This window comes from Kazachstania africana, chromosome 11 (assembly GCF_000304475.1).
Source record: "Kazachstania africana CBS 2517 chromosome 11, complete genome".
Lineage (NCBI taxonomy): Eukaryota > Fungi > Ascomycota > Saccharomycetes > Saccharomycetales > Saccharomycetaceae > Kazachstania > Kazachstania africana.
This window is the reverse complement of record NC_018950.1, coordinates 410247-422276: the sequence shown is the minus strand read 5'-3', so window position 1 is coordinate 422276 and position 12030 is coordinate 410247. Positions and strand designations below refer to the sequence as shown.

The 12030-nt window shown below is 36.6% G+C and overlaps 8 protein-coding genes across 8 annotated transcripts; 5 read left to right on the top strand and 3 right to left on the bottom strand.

Annotated features, from left to right (window-relative positions):
* Window positions 1-313: 313 nt before the first annotated feature.
* Window positions 314-1375, top strand: CCL1 (TFIIH complex kinase subunit CCL1; the record flags this gene model as incomplete). Its single annotated transcript, XM_003959647.1, has 1 exon — window positions 314-1375. One exon carries the CDS (start codon window positions 314-316, stop codon window positions 1373-1375), a length of 1062 nt encoding a protein of 353 aa, XP_003959696.1.
* Window positions 1376-1465: 90 nt separating this feature from the next.
* On the bottom strand, window positions 1466-3646 carry YME1 (i-AAA protease YME1; the record flags this gene model as incomplete). The annotated part of the gene is made up of 1 exon (XM_003959646.1): window positions 1466-3646. One exon carries the CDS (start codon window positions 3644-3646, stop codon window positions 1466-1468), a length of 2181 nt encoding a protein of 726 aa, XP_003959695.1.
* A 486-nt stretch (window positions 3647-4132) lies between these two features.
* GLO3 (ADP-ribosylation factor GTPase-activating protein) lies at window positions 4133-5551 on the top strand (the record flags this gene model as incomplete). Its single annotated transcript, XM_003959645.1, has 1 exon — window positions 4133-5551. One exon carries the CDS (start codon window positions 4133-4135, stop codon window positions 5549-5551), a length of 1419 nt encoding a protein of 472 aa, XP_003959694.1.
* Window positions 5552-6719: 1168 nt separating this feature from the next.
* On the top strand, window positions 6720-7115 carry KAFR0K02040 (60S ribosomal protein eL32; the record flags this gene model as incomplete). The annotated part of the gene is made up of 1 exon (XM_003959644.1): window positions 6720-7115. One exon carries the CDS (start codon window positions 6720-6722, stop codon window positions 7113-7115), a length of 396 nt encoding a protein of 131 aa, XP_003959693.1.
* Window positions 7116-7331: 216 nt separating this feature from the next.
* On the bottom strand, window positions 7332-8104 carry KAFR0K02030 (uncharacterized protein; the record flags this gene model as incomplete). Its single annotated transcript, XM_003959643.1, has 2 exons — window positions 7332-7918; window positions 8062-8104. The coding sequence occupies 2 exons, from the start codon at window positions 8102-8104 to the stop codon at window positions 7332-7334; spliced, it is 630 nt and encodes a 209-aa protein (XP_003959692.1).
* Window positions 8105-8420: 316 nt separating this feature from the next.
* MAP2 (methionine aminopeptidase) lies at window positions 8421-9677 on the bottom strand (the record flags this gene model as incomplete). Its single annotated transcript, XM_003959642.1, has 1 exon — window positions 8421-9677. One exon carries the CDS (start codon window positions 9675-9677, stop codon window positions 8421-8423), a length of 1257 nt encoding a protein of 418 aa, XP_003959691.1.
* Window positions 9678-9952: 275 nt separating this feature from the next.
* On the top strand, window positions 9953-10450 carry MRP21 (mitochondrial 37S ribosomal protein bS21m; the record flags this gene model as incomplete). Its single annotated transcript, XM_003959641.1, has 1 exon — window positions 9953-10450. One exon carries the CDS (start codon window positions 9953-9955, stop codon window positions 10448-10450), a length of 498 nt encoding a protein of 165 aa, XP_003959690.1.
* Window positions 10451-10962: 512 nt separating this feature from the next.
* On the top strand, window positions 10963-11961 carry SHO1 (osmosensor SHO1; the record flags this gene model as incomplete). The annotated part of the gene is made up of 1 exon (XM_003959640.1): window positions 10963-11961. One exon carries the CDS (start codon window positions 10963-10965, stop codon window positions 11959-11961), a length of 999 nt encoding a protein of 332 aa, XP_003959689.1.
* Between the last annotated feature and the right edge of the window lie 69 nt (window positions 11962-12030).

Below are 12030 nucleotides of genomic sequence, written 5' to 3'. Positions count from 1 at the left end.
TCAAGATGTTTTGTTTTAGAAGACACTAGTTTCCATCATCACCCTTCACCAGGAAATGCAGAAGTGCCATCGCAACAGCCGTGAAACGATACAAAGGAGTGGAAAGCAATGAAACTGTCAATAAATGAGGCTCTGAGGGATCTTAAAGTTGTTTCAAAGCCAGATGATGTACAACCGGGTAACGGTTACTTTTCAAGCGTGCTTATAATATATATATCAGGAAAAATCTGATACCATCTAGTATAGAATAAAGTATCAAACAAGAAACTACAGATCCTCTAAAAAACCTTCTTTGACTATATTAACCAGTTAAATGTCGGAATCTACACCTGTTTCAACTGCCAATAACTCTACCACAGCAACGCCTGATCCGGTGGTTCCTGATAAACCACCAAATTATAAAGTAATCTCAGATGATGACTTATACAGACATTCTTCCCAGTATAGATTCTGGTCCTTCACAAAGGATAATCTGAAACAGAAAAGATTGGAGACGAATTCAAGAGCTACCCAGAAAATAGAAGAGGATATGAAAAAATTTATAGGCTCTCAAACTTTAACTAATGATGAATTAAATATTACAAGTACAAAAGCTATACCGTTGACAATGGAGGAGGAATTGAAGCTTGTTAACTTCTATACGCAAAAAGTCAAAGTCATTTCACAGCATTTAAATCTACCTACCGAAGTAACAGCTACAGCTATTGTGTTTTTCAAGAAATTTTTTATTGAAAACTCTGTTATGGAATTTGATCCAAAGGAATTAGTTCATACAACAATTTTTCTAGCGTGCAAATCAGAAAATTACTTCATCAGTGTAGATTCCTTTGCTAGAAAAGCTAAATCTAGTCGAGAAGCAATTTTGAAATACGAATTCACATTGTTAGAAAGTTTAAAATTCTCTTTGTTATTACATCATCCTTATAAACCTCTACATGGGTTTTTTCTTGATATTCAAAACGTTTTGCATGATAAAGTGGACTTGAATCATATGGGCCGAATTTACGATGCTTGTCGTAAGAGAATTACAGAATCTCTATTGACGGACATTATCTATCATTTCACTCCACCACAAATTACATTGGCAATCCTCCTGATTGAAGATGAACAACTGATTACAAAATACCTAGAAATTAAATTTACCGGTGATGAAAATAGTCATAACATTCAGTTAGATAAACTGCTTGCGATAATAAACAGCTGCAAAGAAATGATACTCAGCCCTGATGTGGTACCTACACAAGATGCTAAGGTAATCGCTGCCAAGAATTACTATGTCCAGCATCCAATGGTACTAATAAATAAATATAGAAAGAAGAGAGAAGGACAAGAGAGTACAGCAGAGCCACCGGAAAAACGATTAAAGACGGATTAGTTAATTTCGTATATAACAATAATTTATTACTGTATAAATGAATCTGTATGATCTTTTCATATATTTACAAAGTGCAGAAGGGAAATTATCTCATGCTTTAATCAAAGTTGGAATTTTTGGTTTTTTCCCTCCTAAATCTTTACGTTCATCGTTATCAGAACTTTCGACTATCTTGTTACTAGTTGCTTTCAATTTGTTTATGGACTCGCCTTTACATATTTTTTCAATTTCCTTTGCATCCAGAGTTTCGTATTCAATCAGGCCTTTCGCCAATCTATGTAACTCCACATTTTTCTTCGCCAATAATCTTCTAGTTCTTTCTTCAGAATCCTTTAAAAATCTAACAACTTCATTGTCAGCTATATTCTTGATTGTATTTGACCAACTATCCCAATTTTCATTCAAATTTACTGGCCCTATTTCATCACTCATACCATACTGTGTAACCATAGCTCTCGCTGTATTGGTTGCATTTTGTAAATCTGACCCACAACCGCTAGTAGTATTATCTTTACCATAAATTATTTCTTCTGCAATCTTACCACCCATACAGACATCTAATCTTGCTTGACACTCCCTCTTGGTAACGTCAACTTTATCCATTTCAGGTAATTGAAAAGTTATACCTAACGCTCTTCCTCTTGGCAAAATCGTTGCTTTGTATAGAGGTGTTGCGCCATTTGTATATAGTGCCATAATTGCATGACCAGCCTCATGATATGCAGTAGCCTTTCTTGCAGTATCGGTCAATACCAAAGTCTTTTTTTCTGCACCCATTAAAGTCTTATCCTTTGCCCATTCAAAGTGGGACATATCAACTGCAATTGCATTTTTCTGACACGCATAGACAGCGGCTTGATTAACTAGATTTGATAATTCAGCGCCTGATAATCCCGGTGTACCACGGGCAATTATAGTAGGATCAACATCAGGTGCCAATGTGATCTTTTGCATGTGATGTTTTAAGATATCAGCACGACCTCTGACATCAGGTAAATCGACATTTACCACTTTATCGAATCTACCAGGTCTCGTCAATGCTTTATCCAAAGACTCAGGGAAATTAGTGGCGCCAATAATTATAATACCACTTGATTGGGAAAACCCGTCTAATTCAACTAATAGTTGATTTAAAGTTTGCTTAGCGTAGGCTTGATCCTTTGGATTACGCTTACCACCAATTGCATCTAATTCATCGATGAATATGATTGCAGGCGAACGATTTCTAGCTTGTTGAAACAATTCACGTATTCTCTTCGCACCAACACCGACGTAAACTTCGTCAAATTCCGAACCTGACATGAAAAAGAAATCAACGCCTGCTTCACCTGCAGTAGCTCTAGCCAATAATGTCTTACCAGTACCTGGTGGTCCTGTAAGAAGAACACCTTTTGGTAATTTACCGCCCAAGGATTCGTATTTGGTTGGGTCCTTGAGGAAATCTACAATTTCTTCTAATTCAGCGCGAGCTTCATCACAACCTTTGACATCATCAAATTTAACATCGGTCTTGCTCACATCAATCGATTTGTCGGCAATTTCTGAATTCTTTAAGATGGACGTATTTTCTGTGAGATATTTGAACATCTCGGAAGCACCATAAGTCAACAAACCAAGTACTGCCAACCATTTAATCCACCTAGATACTACGGTAAATGTGGATTCAGAAACAATAACATGGACTGGCTCTTTCTTGGAACCCATAAACGGCGAATACAGGGACGAAAACTTATTACTTTGTAAAAGCTTAGATGCGTCGATATTGTTACTATTTGAATTTGGATTAATTGCACCTGCAGAGCTAGCTGTGAGCAAATTCTGTCTGACAGCATCTGCCTCTGCATGTCTACCCACTCTTTGTAAAGCGTCCATGTACAATTCCACACATTCTGGCGATGACGCAATACCGGGTGTTTCAAATCTGGAAACGACATATTGTGGGTAATTTGCCTCTAACAAAAGCTTGTAGAAAACTGCTTGAGCAGCAGGATTTGTGATACTTTGGTTTGCTTCTTGTTCCTTTGTCGCTAGTAGTTCATTATTTATCGTTGCATCTTTCCTATTGGATTTGTCAGATGATTTAGGTTCCTTAGACTTAGTGGAATAGTACCTCTGATAGTGGAGTATTCTACTATTCTGGGTCCTATGTTTTAAGGAATGAGACGAGCGTAGTACTAAAGGTAACAGCACACTTGACCTTGCCAACAGAATTCTGGCTGAGGGCGTTGCAGATCTTAGTGCATTTGAAGACAGCAATTTTAAAGCATTCATGGTGTGTGTAAAGATGAGTGGTTAGATGATAGTGAGAACGCCTCTCGATAAAGATATCTGCTTGAAAAAATGGAATATGTATAATGTTTTTCCTTTCTTATTAGTAATTTATTCTTGATGCAATTCCTCTAAAGCGAATCGCAAAAGTCCTATTATAATCAGCACTCTGATGTTTCGAGCCCACTATGTGAAAAAAAAAACAGATACAGAAAGCTCGTAAATATTTAGAGAAACGAAGTGGTTGCTCTATATCACAATATAATGTATATGTGTGTTTGAGATGAGTCTTGACTTCAATGGGGCTTCCACCAAAATATGAAAATCCATCTTGAGTATAAGAAACCACCATTCCGGGTAACGGAAGATCGTAAAGACAGCAAGAATGAAAAGAACGGGAAGAAAAAAACAGCTATATCATATGTCATTGACAACTTGTAATAGGAAACCTGTTGAGAGAGTGATTTATATATCGAAGATAGAGGGACAATGAGTGCTGAAGATGGTGAAGTGTTCGTGTCTGACGAACTTAGAAAGCAAGTTTTCGCTAAATTATCCAGTAAGTTAGAAAATAAGGTTTGTTTTGATTGTGGTAATAAGAATCCAACTTGGACGTCTGTTCCATTCGGTGTTTTGCTTTGTATTCAGTGTTCTGCTGTTCATAGAAATTTGGGTGTCCATATTACGTTCGTCAAATCATCTACTCTGGATAAATGGACAATCAATAATTTGAGAAGGTTCAAACATGGTGGTAATAATAAAGCCAAAGAATTTTTTTTGAAGAATAATGGTAAACAATTTCTAAACACTTCAAATGTTAATGCTCAGGTGAAATATACTAGTAATGTTGCTAAACGTTACAGAGAACATTTAGAGAAGAAAGTTTCTAAAGATATGGAATTGTACCCAAGTGAATTAGTATTAAATGATCTTGATGAAATTCAAGATACTAATTCATCATCAGGTACCCCATCGGCTAATAATAGCGTAGATGACTTTTTTTCAAATTTTACAAATCCTACTGTATCAAATTCAAATACGCCAAAAAATTTAACGCCATCAAATACAGGTAATGGATCCAACTTAAAAAGATCTACTAAAAATAATTCATCTTCATCTATATTATCGTCATCACGAAAGAAATCGTCATCCATTTTGGGTAATTCTACAAAGAAACATTCTATTTTATCCTCGTCAAGAAAGCCAACTAAATTATCAGCTAAAAAAGTTGATAAGCAGAATGCAGAAGACTTATTTGATCAATTTGAGAAAGAAGCTGAAGAAGAGAAAGGAGAACGTCAAACGAAGAGTTTCACTCTATCAAATAATACTGCAACAAATACTTATAAGATGAGTTCCTTTGCTGATGAAAATAATGACAATGTAGATGACATTGAAGATGAAGAAGATGAAGAGGAATCATTCCAAGAGACTTACCATGCGCCAACCGTAGAAGAGGTGCAACCAAAGTTAGCAAAATTAGGATTTGGTATGACTATGAATAATGCAAACGACTTAGCTAAGGAGCATAAGGAGTCTATTAGAGCTGCACAAGGCCCTAAATACACTGGTAACGTTGCTGCCAAATATGGTGAGCAAAAGGCAATTTCATCCGATCAATTTTTCGGTAGAGGCAGCTTCAATGAAAATGAATCATCAGAAGCCAAAGAAAAATTGAAAACTTTCAATAATGCAACATCTATTTCTTCGTCAAGCTATTTTGGTAAGGACGAGGGAGAAGAAGAAGGAGAACAAAATGAAAATCAATACCCACAACGCAATGGAAGCCATTCTACATACTATGATTTCAATTCGAGTGCCGATGACGAATTACAGATCTTGAAGGATGTTGTTGAACAAGGTGCTGAAAAATTAGGTAATTATTTAAGAGATTATTTAAGAAGGTAAAAATCTCATTTTTCCCTGTTATAAAAAATTGAGTTGTTTCTTCCCTATCATTAAGAATATATATCTGTATGTAAAATTTATCTTTTTTTCCATTTATATATGTAAATATGGATGTTTTTTTAAACGTGACAGCAGGACTTTCCGCATTCAAGCTCACCAGAATCTTCTCCTCTTGTACTGGAGTGCTGTGTCGTTTTTATCACAATCAAGTCTTCTCTTTTCAATTTCCTGCTTAGCAAGTGTCTTGTTATATTCATCGGGCTCTAAACCATGTATCTTATATACCGGGTTAACCATTCCCGGGTAAAGATCGAGGCGTGTAGTAGTAGTAGTAGTAATCTCATCACTACTATTGTTATAACAACGACACATCATTAACTAACGCTACCTTAAATACAAGTGAATTTAGATGATTTATGTGACCTGGGCGGCTAAATAAACCATTCCTGTTCTAGTTTTTAATCTTCACTTGTCTCTTTCAAATGGAGGACCTTTTATATAATTATTAGTCTATGTGATTTGCTTCACTTGCTGCGCAGGCTCTTAGAATTTTGGTCTCCGTTGATCTGACGACGCGAATCCGCGAGAAACCAAAAAAAATAAAAAATAAATAACGGGCGGGTAGTGTTGAGAGGGAATTAACATCCGTACATCACATATATAATATCTCTGATATGACGTACTGTATTCTCCATATGGGAAGGGGGGGGGGGTTACAAGTTGCGGGAGACAATATATAATATGATTAGATACTTGCTCTGATTGTATGCCATCCTGAAGTGACTTTGCGTCTCTTGAATGAAATGAAGAGGAATTTACGTCAATAGTGACAAACAAAGCTCTTTTCAAAATTGAAAAATTATTGAATATTATGTGACGAAGCTATAGAAGATCTCTTGGTACTGTTCATCTACTTTTCCATATATTGAGATAATACAACCGATAATAGATAGTGAGTTAAAAAGTATGTATCCCCCCCAATAGTCTTCATATTAGAGAAAAGAGGATAGCTTTATAGTTGAGTCCCGCACTATAACGAATAGCCTCGTTGAAATATCGTGCATAAATTTTTTCTTCCATTTTCAAACTGCAAAATGAGTGTTAATATCTATAAGATCTGCTTCTCTCTCGTTATAGAAATATCTTATGACTAACATTTCCAATTTAGATGGCTTCTTCTTTACCACACCCAAAAATTGTCAAGAAACACTCCAAGAAGTTTAAGCGTCATCACTCTGACCGTTACCACAGAGTCGCTGAAAACTGGAGAAAGCAAAAGGGTATTGACTCCGTCGTTAGAAGAAGATTCAGAGGCAACATTGCTGAACCAACTATTGGTTACGGTTCTAACAAGAAGACAAAGTTCTTAACTCCTTCCGGTCACAAGGTTTTCGTCGTTGCTAACATCAAAGACTTAGAAACTTTAATGATGCACACTAAATCTTACGCTGCTGAAATCGCTCACAACGTCTCCGCCAAGAACAGAGTCGGTATTTTAGCCAGAGCTAAGGCTTTAGGTGTCAAGGTCACCAACCCAAAGGGCCGTTTAGCTTTAGAAGCTTAAATATGTACATTTATATATAGTCTACCTCATTATTTTTTTCTTTAACAAAATAAATTAATTGAATTCATTATAACATTTTATCCTTTTTGCCGGGCACTATATAGTCAGTAGCTAAGATGATTGTGATAGTATTAATAGTTAATAGTAGTGTTCATCCTAAATATATAAAAAGAGATAATACAGAATAGCTAGTTCCTTTTTGTTTTTTTTGTCTTCTTAATAGAAATACCAACGAAGGAAAAGTGCTAATATGACAATAATAGAAATACCAAATATATTTATGGAGCCATTTTCATTTTCCTTTGGTCCGGTAGCATCCTTTTCTAGTGGTTTAACAACGTCTTCCTTTGGTTCTTCAACTGGTTTCTCTATATCTTCCTTTTCAATTGGTTTGACAGTACTCTCTTCTTGTTGCTCTTCTTCTTCTTCTCGTTGTATTTCACCTGCTTCTTCAGGTTTATAATCGATCAAATATTTGACCTTGATCTTTTTGGAAATAGCCTGTTTACTAAACTCACCTTCTAATTCTGACCATGCTTCAGCAACGGTCTTTTCACCCAAATCGTGTGGTGCAGGCAATGTTATTACCAAGAATTTGTCACGACAATTAAAATCAGCAGCCGGTTCTTCAGGTAGACCAAGGAAGATGACTTGTACTTGTACAGTCTCACCTGGCTGAACGACAGCAGCATTAGGTCTAACACAATAGAATTTTGGAGCTGTAGTCTTCACTTTAAATGCAATAGTTTGCTCGGAATTATTAGTAATTGTAGCATATTCAGTAGATTGTTCAGTAAATGGTGCTATACGAACATGAAGGTAAACTTGTTAGTAAAAACGTAAATCATAATAATAACAATAGAAAGAAAATATGTGAGCAACAGATGTCACTATGAGCTCCACAACCGCACTTTCTCAACTAAATTTTTTTTTCTCCAAAACATACGCTTGTATTCCAGCACATCTGGCTTTATTTCAACTAATGACATCGTCCCTGATAATTTCTAAACGTTTCTATCAATCTTGCCAAGACAATTGAAAATTTTTAGTTTCGTTTGTTTATATAACTATGCCTCATATAATTGCCGAATTTTTAATTTTCAAAGCTTAATGAAAACTATTCAATTCTCCCTAAACGCTGTACTTCTCATTATCTTCTTCAACGACGGAGTCAAGATATGATCATACTATACGTCGGCCAAGAGTAGTCACGTGCATAGAGAGAGAGAGAGAGAGAGAATGCATGGCATTGGAGGACTTTCTATATATTTATATATAACGTTCAATATAGCATCAAATGGTTCTCTAGTAGTCTTCACCCTTGGAAACGACTTCCTTCTTATGTGGGTGGAGTAATATGGTGTGCTCAAATTGTGCGGTGTAAGAGCCGTGAATGTCGACTAAAGGTGGGTACTCTTGGACGATGCCTTGTTTGACCAAGTTATTTAGTGCAAACAGGTACTTTTCTTCGCCTAGTCTGTCCAAGTAACGACGACAGAATGGAATAGTGCCGAAGGTATCGTCAATGGTTTTCAACAGTTTCTTGGCACTGTTCAAGGTTGGTGTTGGGAAATGACCGGGGGTTCTCCCATAGTGGGAACATTCACCGTCTTGGACAACGTAACCCCTACCGGTGGATCCGAAAGTTTCAATGGCAAAATGTTCGCCTTCTTCCATCTTCGTAGTGTCACCATTTTTCACAATTGGAACGGATTTACCGTTATGAATAGTGTAGGGACCAATATTGTGACCGCAAAGATTTCTACACGGTTTCACTTGATATGTTTCACCGTTTATCTCCACTTCATAGGACTCCATCACTTCTTGAATGGCTTCACCTATATCAGTCAATCTTACATCAATACCAGCTTCTTTAATACCAGTATTTGTGGCTTCGCGAACAGCGGTCAAAAGATTATCATATTGTGGGTCGAATGAAACGGTAAATGCAGAATCAATGATATTACCATTGATTTGTACACCAAAATCAACTTTCATAACATCTTCATATTTTAGAACAGTCTTATCGCCTGCATTTGGGGTAAAATGAGCGGCAATATGGTTTAACGATAACCCAGTGGGGAAACCGATACCTTGGCTCTTTGGATTCTCCATTGCTCTTAAATCTTCAGAACCAGTAAATTTTCTGGTCGCATTTTCAATCATGTCAGCAATTTCAGTCAATGTCATTCCCGGATTTATCTTATTTTGAATATGTTTTCTGACTCTGCGATGAATTTCAGCACCTTTTCTCACTTCATTCCAATGACTTTGGTTTTCCACATCTCTCTGTAAATAACGTTTCTCCTCATCTGTCGTACGTGCAAGATTGAAGTCCTGATGATAATCCATCCATTGACCCTCCGGATAAACTTCATCAGGATAGAAATTCACGATGTTCTTGACGTTATTCTTCTTCTTCTTCTTCTTCTTTTTCTTCTTCTTGGAGTCTGCTGCACCATTCTCTGGATCCTTAACAACTGATTCCTCCTTCACCTGTTCATTTCCATCTTCTAAAATATCCTTCTTTTCCACTTCCTTGGCTTCTACTTCACTTGACATTCTAATTCTATGAGTGTTTGCCCAAAGCAAATTAGATTTAGACCACTTGAATCAACAGTCTTGTGACAATTCCAAGTTAAGATGCATAATGCTGCAATGCTGCTCAGAAAGTATTTTTTTTTCTCTGTTCAATGAAATATTCCATCGTCAACTATCTCCGAAGGGGAAAAGAAGAAGATAATTAACATCACAATCATATTTAGCAGCAACTGGACAACTTGTATCCATTCAGTGGCTGTTAATTGTGCTCCCAGAGCTTGTGAGTTAAGAATAAGATGTTTAAACATAACGGACTCTCGAAGTTTCTGTTGTTGCGGAGGCAATTTGAAAGGGATTTCTCAACAACAATAGTACGATGCCAGACAGATGCTGATGTCCCTGTTGATATATTGCGGTCACATTTCATAACGAGAGGTAGAAATAATTCTGCTCTCAGTGGTAGATACTCTTCTCTGGAGAAGGAAACAAAAAAGAATGATTTTAGTAACATGAACGAACAAATTAGAGAACGTGTTTCGTCATTCAGGAATTTTGGTGTCAAGACGGGAAGGACCGTGGAAGTCTTCAATTCTGACACTGCAACTGCCTGTAGAAGACTCAATACGATAATGAACGGCAATCAAATTGCCCAAGATAGAAGAAAACAGAGGTTTTACATGAAACCAGGGAAGAAAGCTGAGCTTAAGAGGGCAGAACGTCATAGAAGGGATTTCATGAAGGGTTTCAAACAGTTGATTGATATAGTGAAAGATGCGAAGAGAAAAGGTTATTGATTTTCGACTAAACTCCTTCAAAAATAGTCACCTACAGTCGTAATTCCTCTCGACCCTTGTAAATATTGAATGGAATGCACCGTTGAGTGGAATCAAAGACTTGTAGCCTCTAGTTACGTCTTCACGGCGCATTCGAGACTGAAATCCCTATGACCTCCTAACGAGACATGCCATCTGGTATTCCACATGATATATACATGAATTATCCATTCAAAGCATGGTAATACATTTTTAAGTGAGAATCCGTTCACATCTGAGAACATATTTCTATGTGATAATACATTTCTACGTGATAACCAATGATATAATCGAATTTTATACAACTATATGACCTTTTGATGATCTATCAACTTTACAACATCGGCGCGCGAGAATGCCAATGCCAGATGTAAAACGCGATCAGGCAGATGTAACAAACAAAAAAATGTTCTCATCTCTTTCAAAATATATATAGCAACACGACAACAAGACCACAGAATTTTACCTCTAAACCACTTCAACTGGAAGATAAGATGGTATTTTTAAGTGGATCTCAGGCCAGAGCTCATAGATCTAGAAATAGGATAGATCATACGTTTAGTCTCGGAAATTTGTTCGGTGATCCCTTCGCAATAGCGTCTATATTGGCCGCAACAATATCATGGATTATAGCATTATCCGGCTCCATAGCGGCTGCATCTTCAAATGAATCGTTTCCAAGGTTTACCTGGTGGGGAATAGCATATCAGTTTTTACTATTATGTCTAATGGTAGTATTTTATTGTTACGATGTCATAAGTTATTATAAGTCTTTCCTAACTGCTGCTATGGGAGTCGCTCTCGTTTATAACACTAATAGTGCTACAAATTTAATTTATTCAGATGGCTCTAAAAAAGCTGCAGCATCAGCAGGTGTAATCTTATTATCCATTATCAATATAATATGGATGTTTTATTATGGTGGTGATAACGCATCTCCAACCAATAAATGGATCGATTCATACTCTTTACATGGCATGAAACCATCTCCATACGAAATTACATTGTTAAGAGCCCGTCGACGTTCGAGCAAAATTCCACAAAGAAGAAATAACAGAGATGTACCTAATTCAAATGCTTATACCGATGTATCGCCTCAAAATTATGTTTCATCAACAGCTTTAGCAGATTTTGAAAATACAGAACCATCATATGCGGTGAATAATAATGCGCCATTCACAGAAATACCTCAAAGCACTAACGAGGACACATTTTTGTCCATGCCTTCCAATGGAAACACCGAATCTACTATGGGTGACACATTGGGTCTCTATAGTGATATTGCAGATGACAACTTTGCATATGTAGCCAAGGCGCTATATTCGTATCAAGCTGATGAATCAGATCAATACGAGATATCATTTGAACAAGGTGAAATTTTAAGAGTCAGCGACATTGAAGGTAGGTGGTGGAAGGCGAAGAGAGAAAATGGTGAAACTGGTATCATACCTAGTAACTACGTTCAACTAATAAACTCAGAAACGAATATATAACATTTTTTTGACAATTTTTTAAGTTAGATGAATAATAAACAATTCGATGTTATATTTCATCGTTGATGA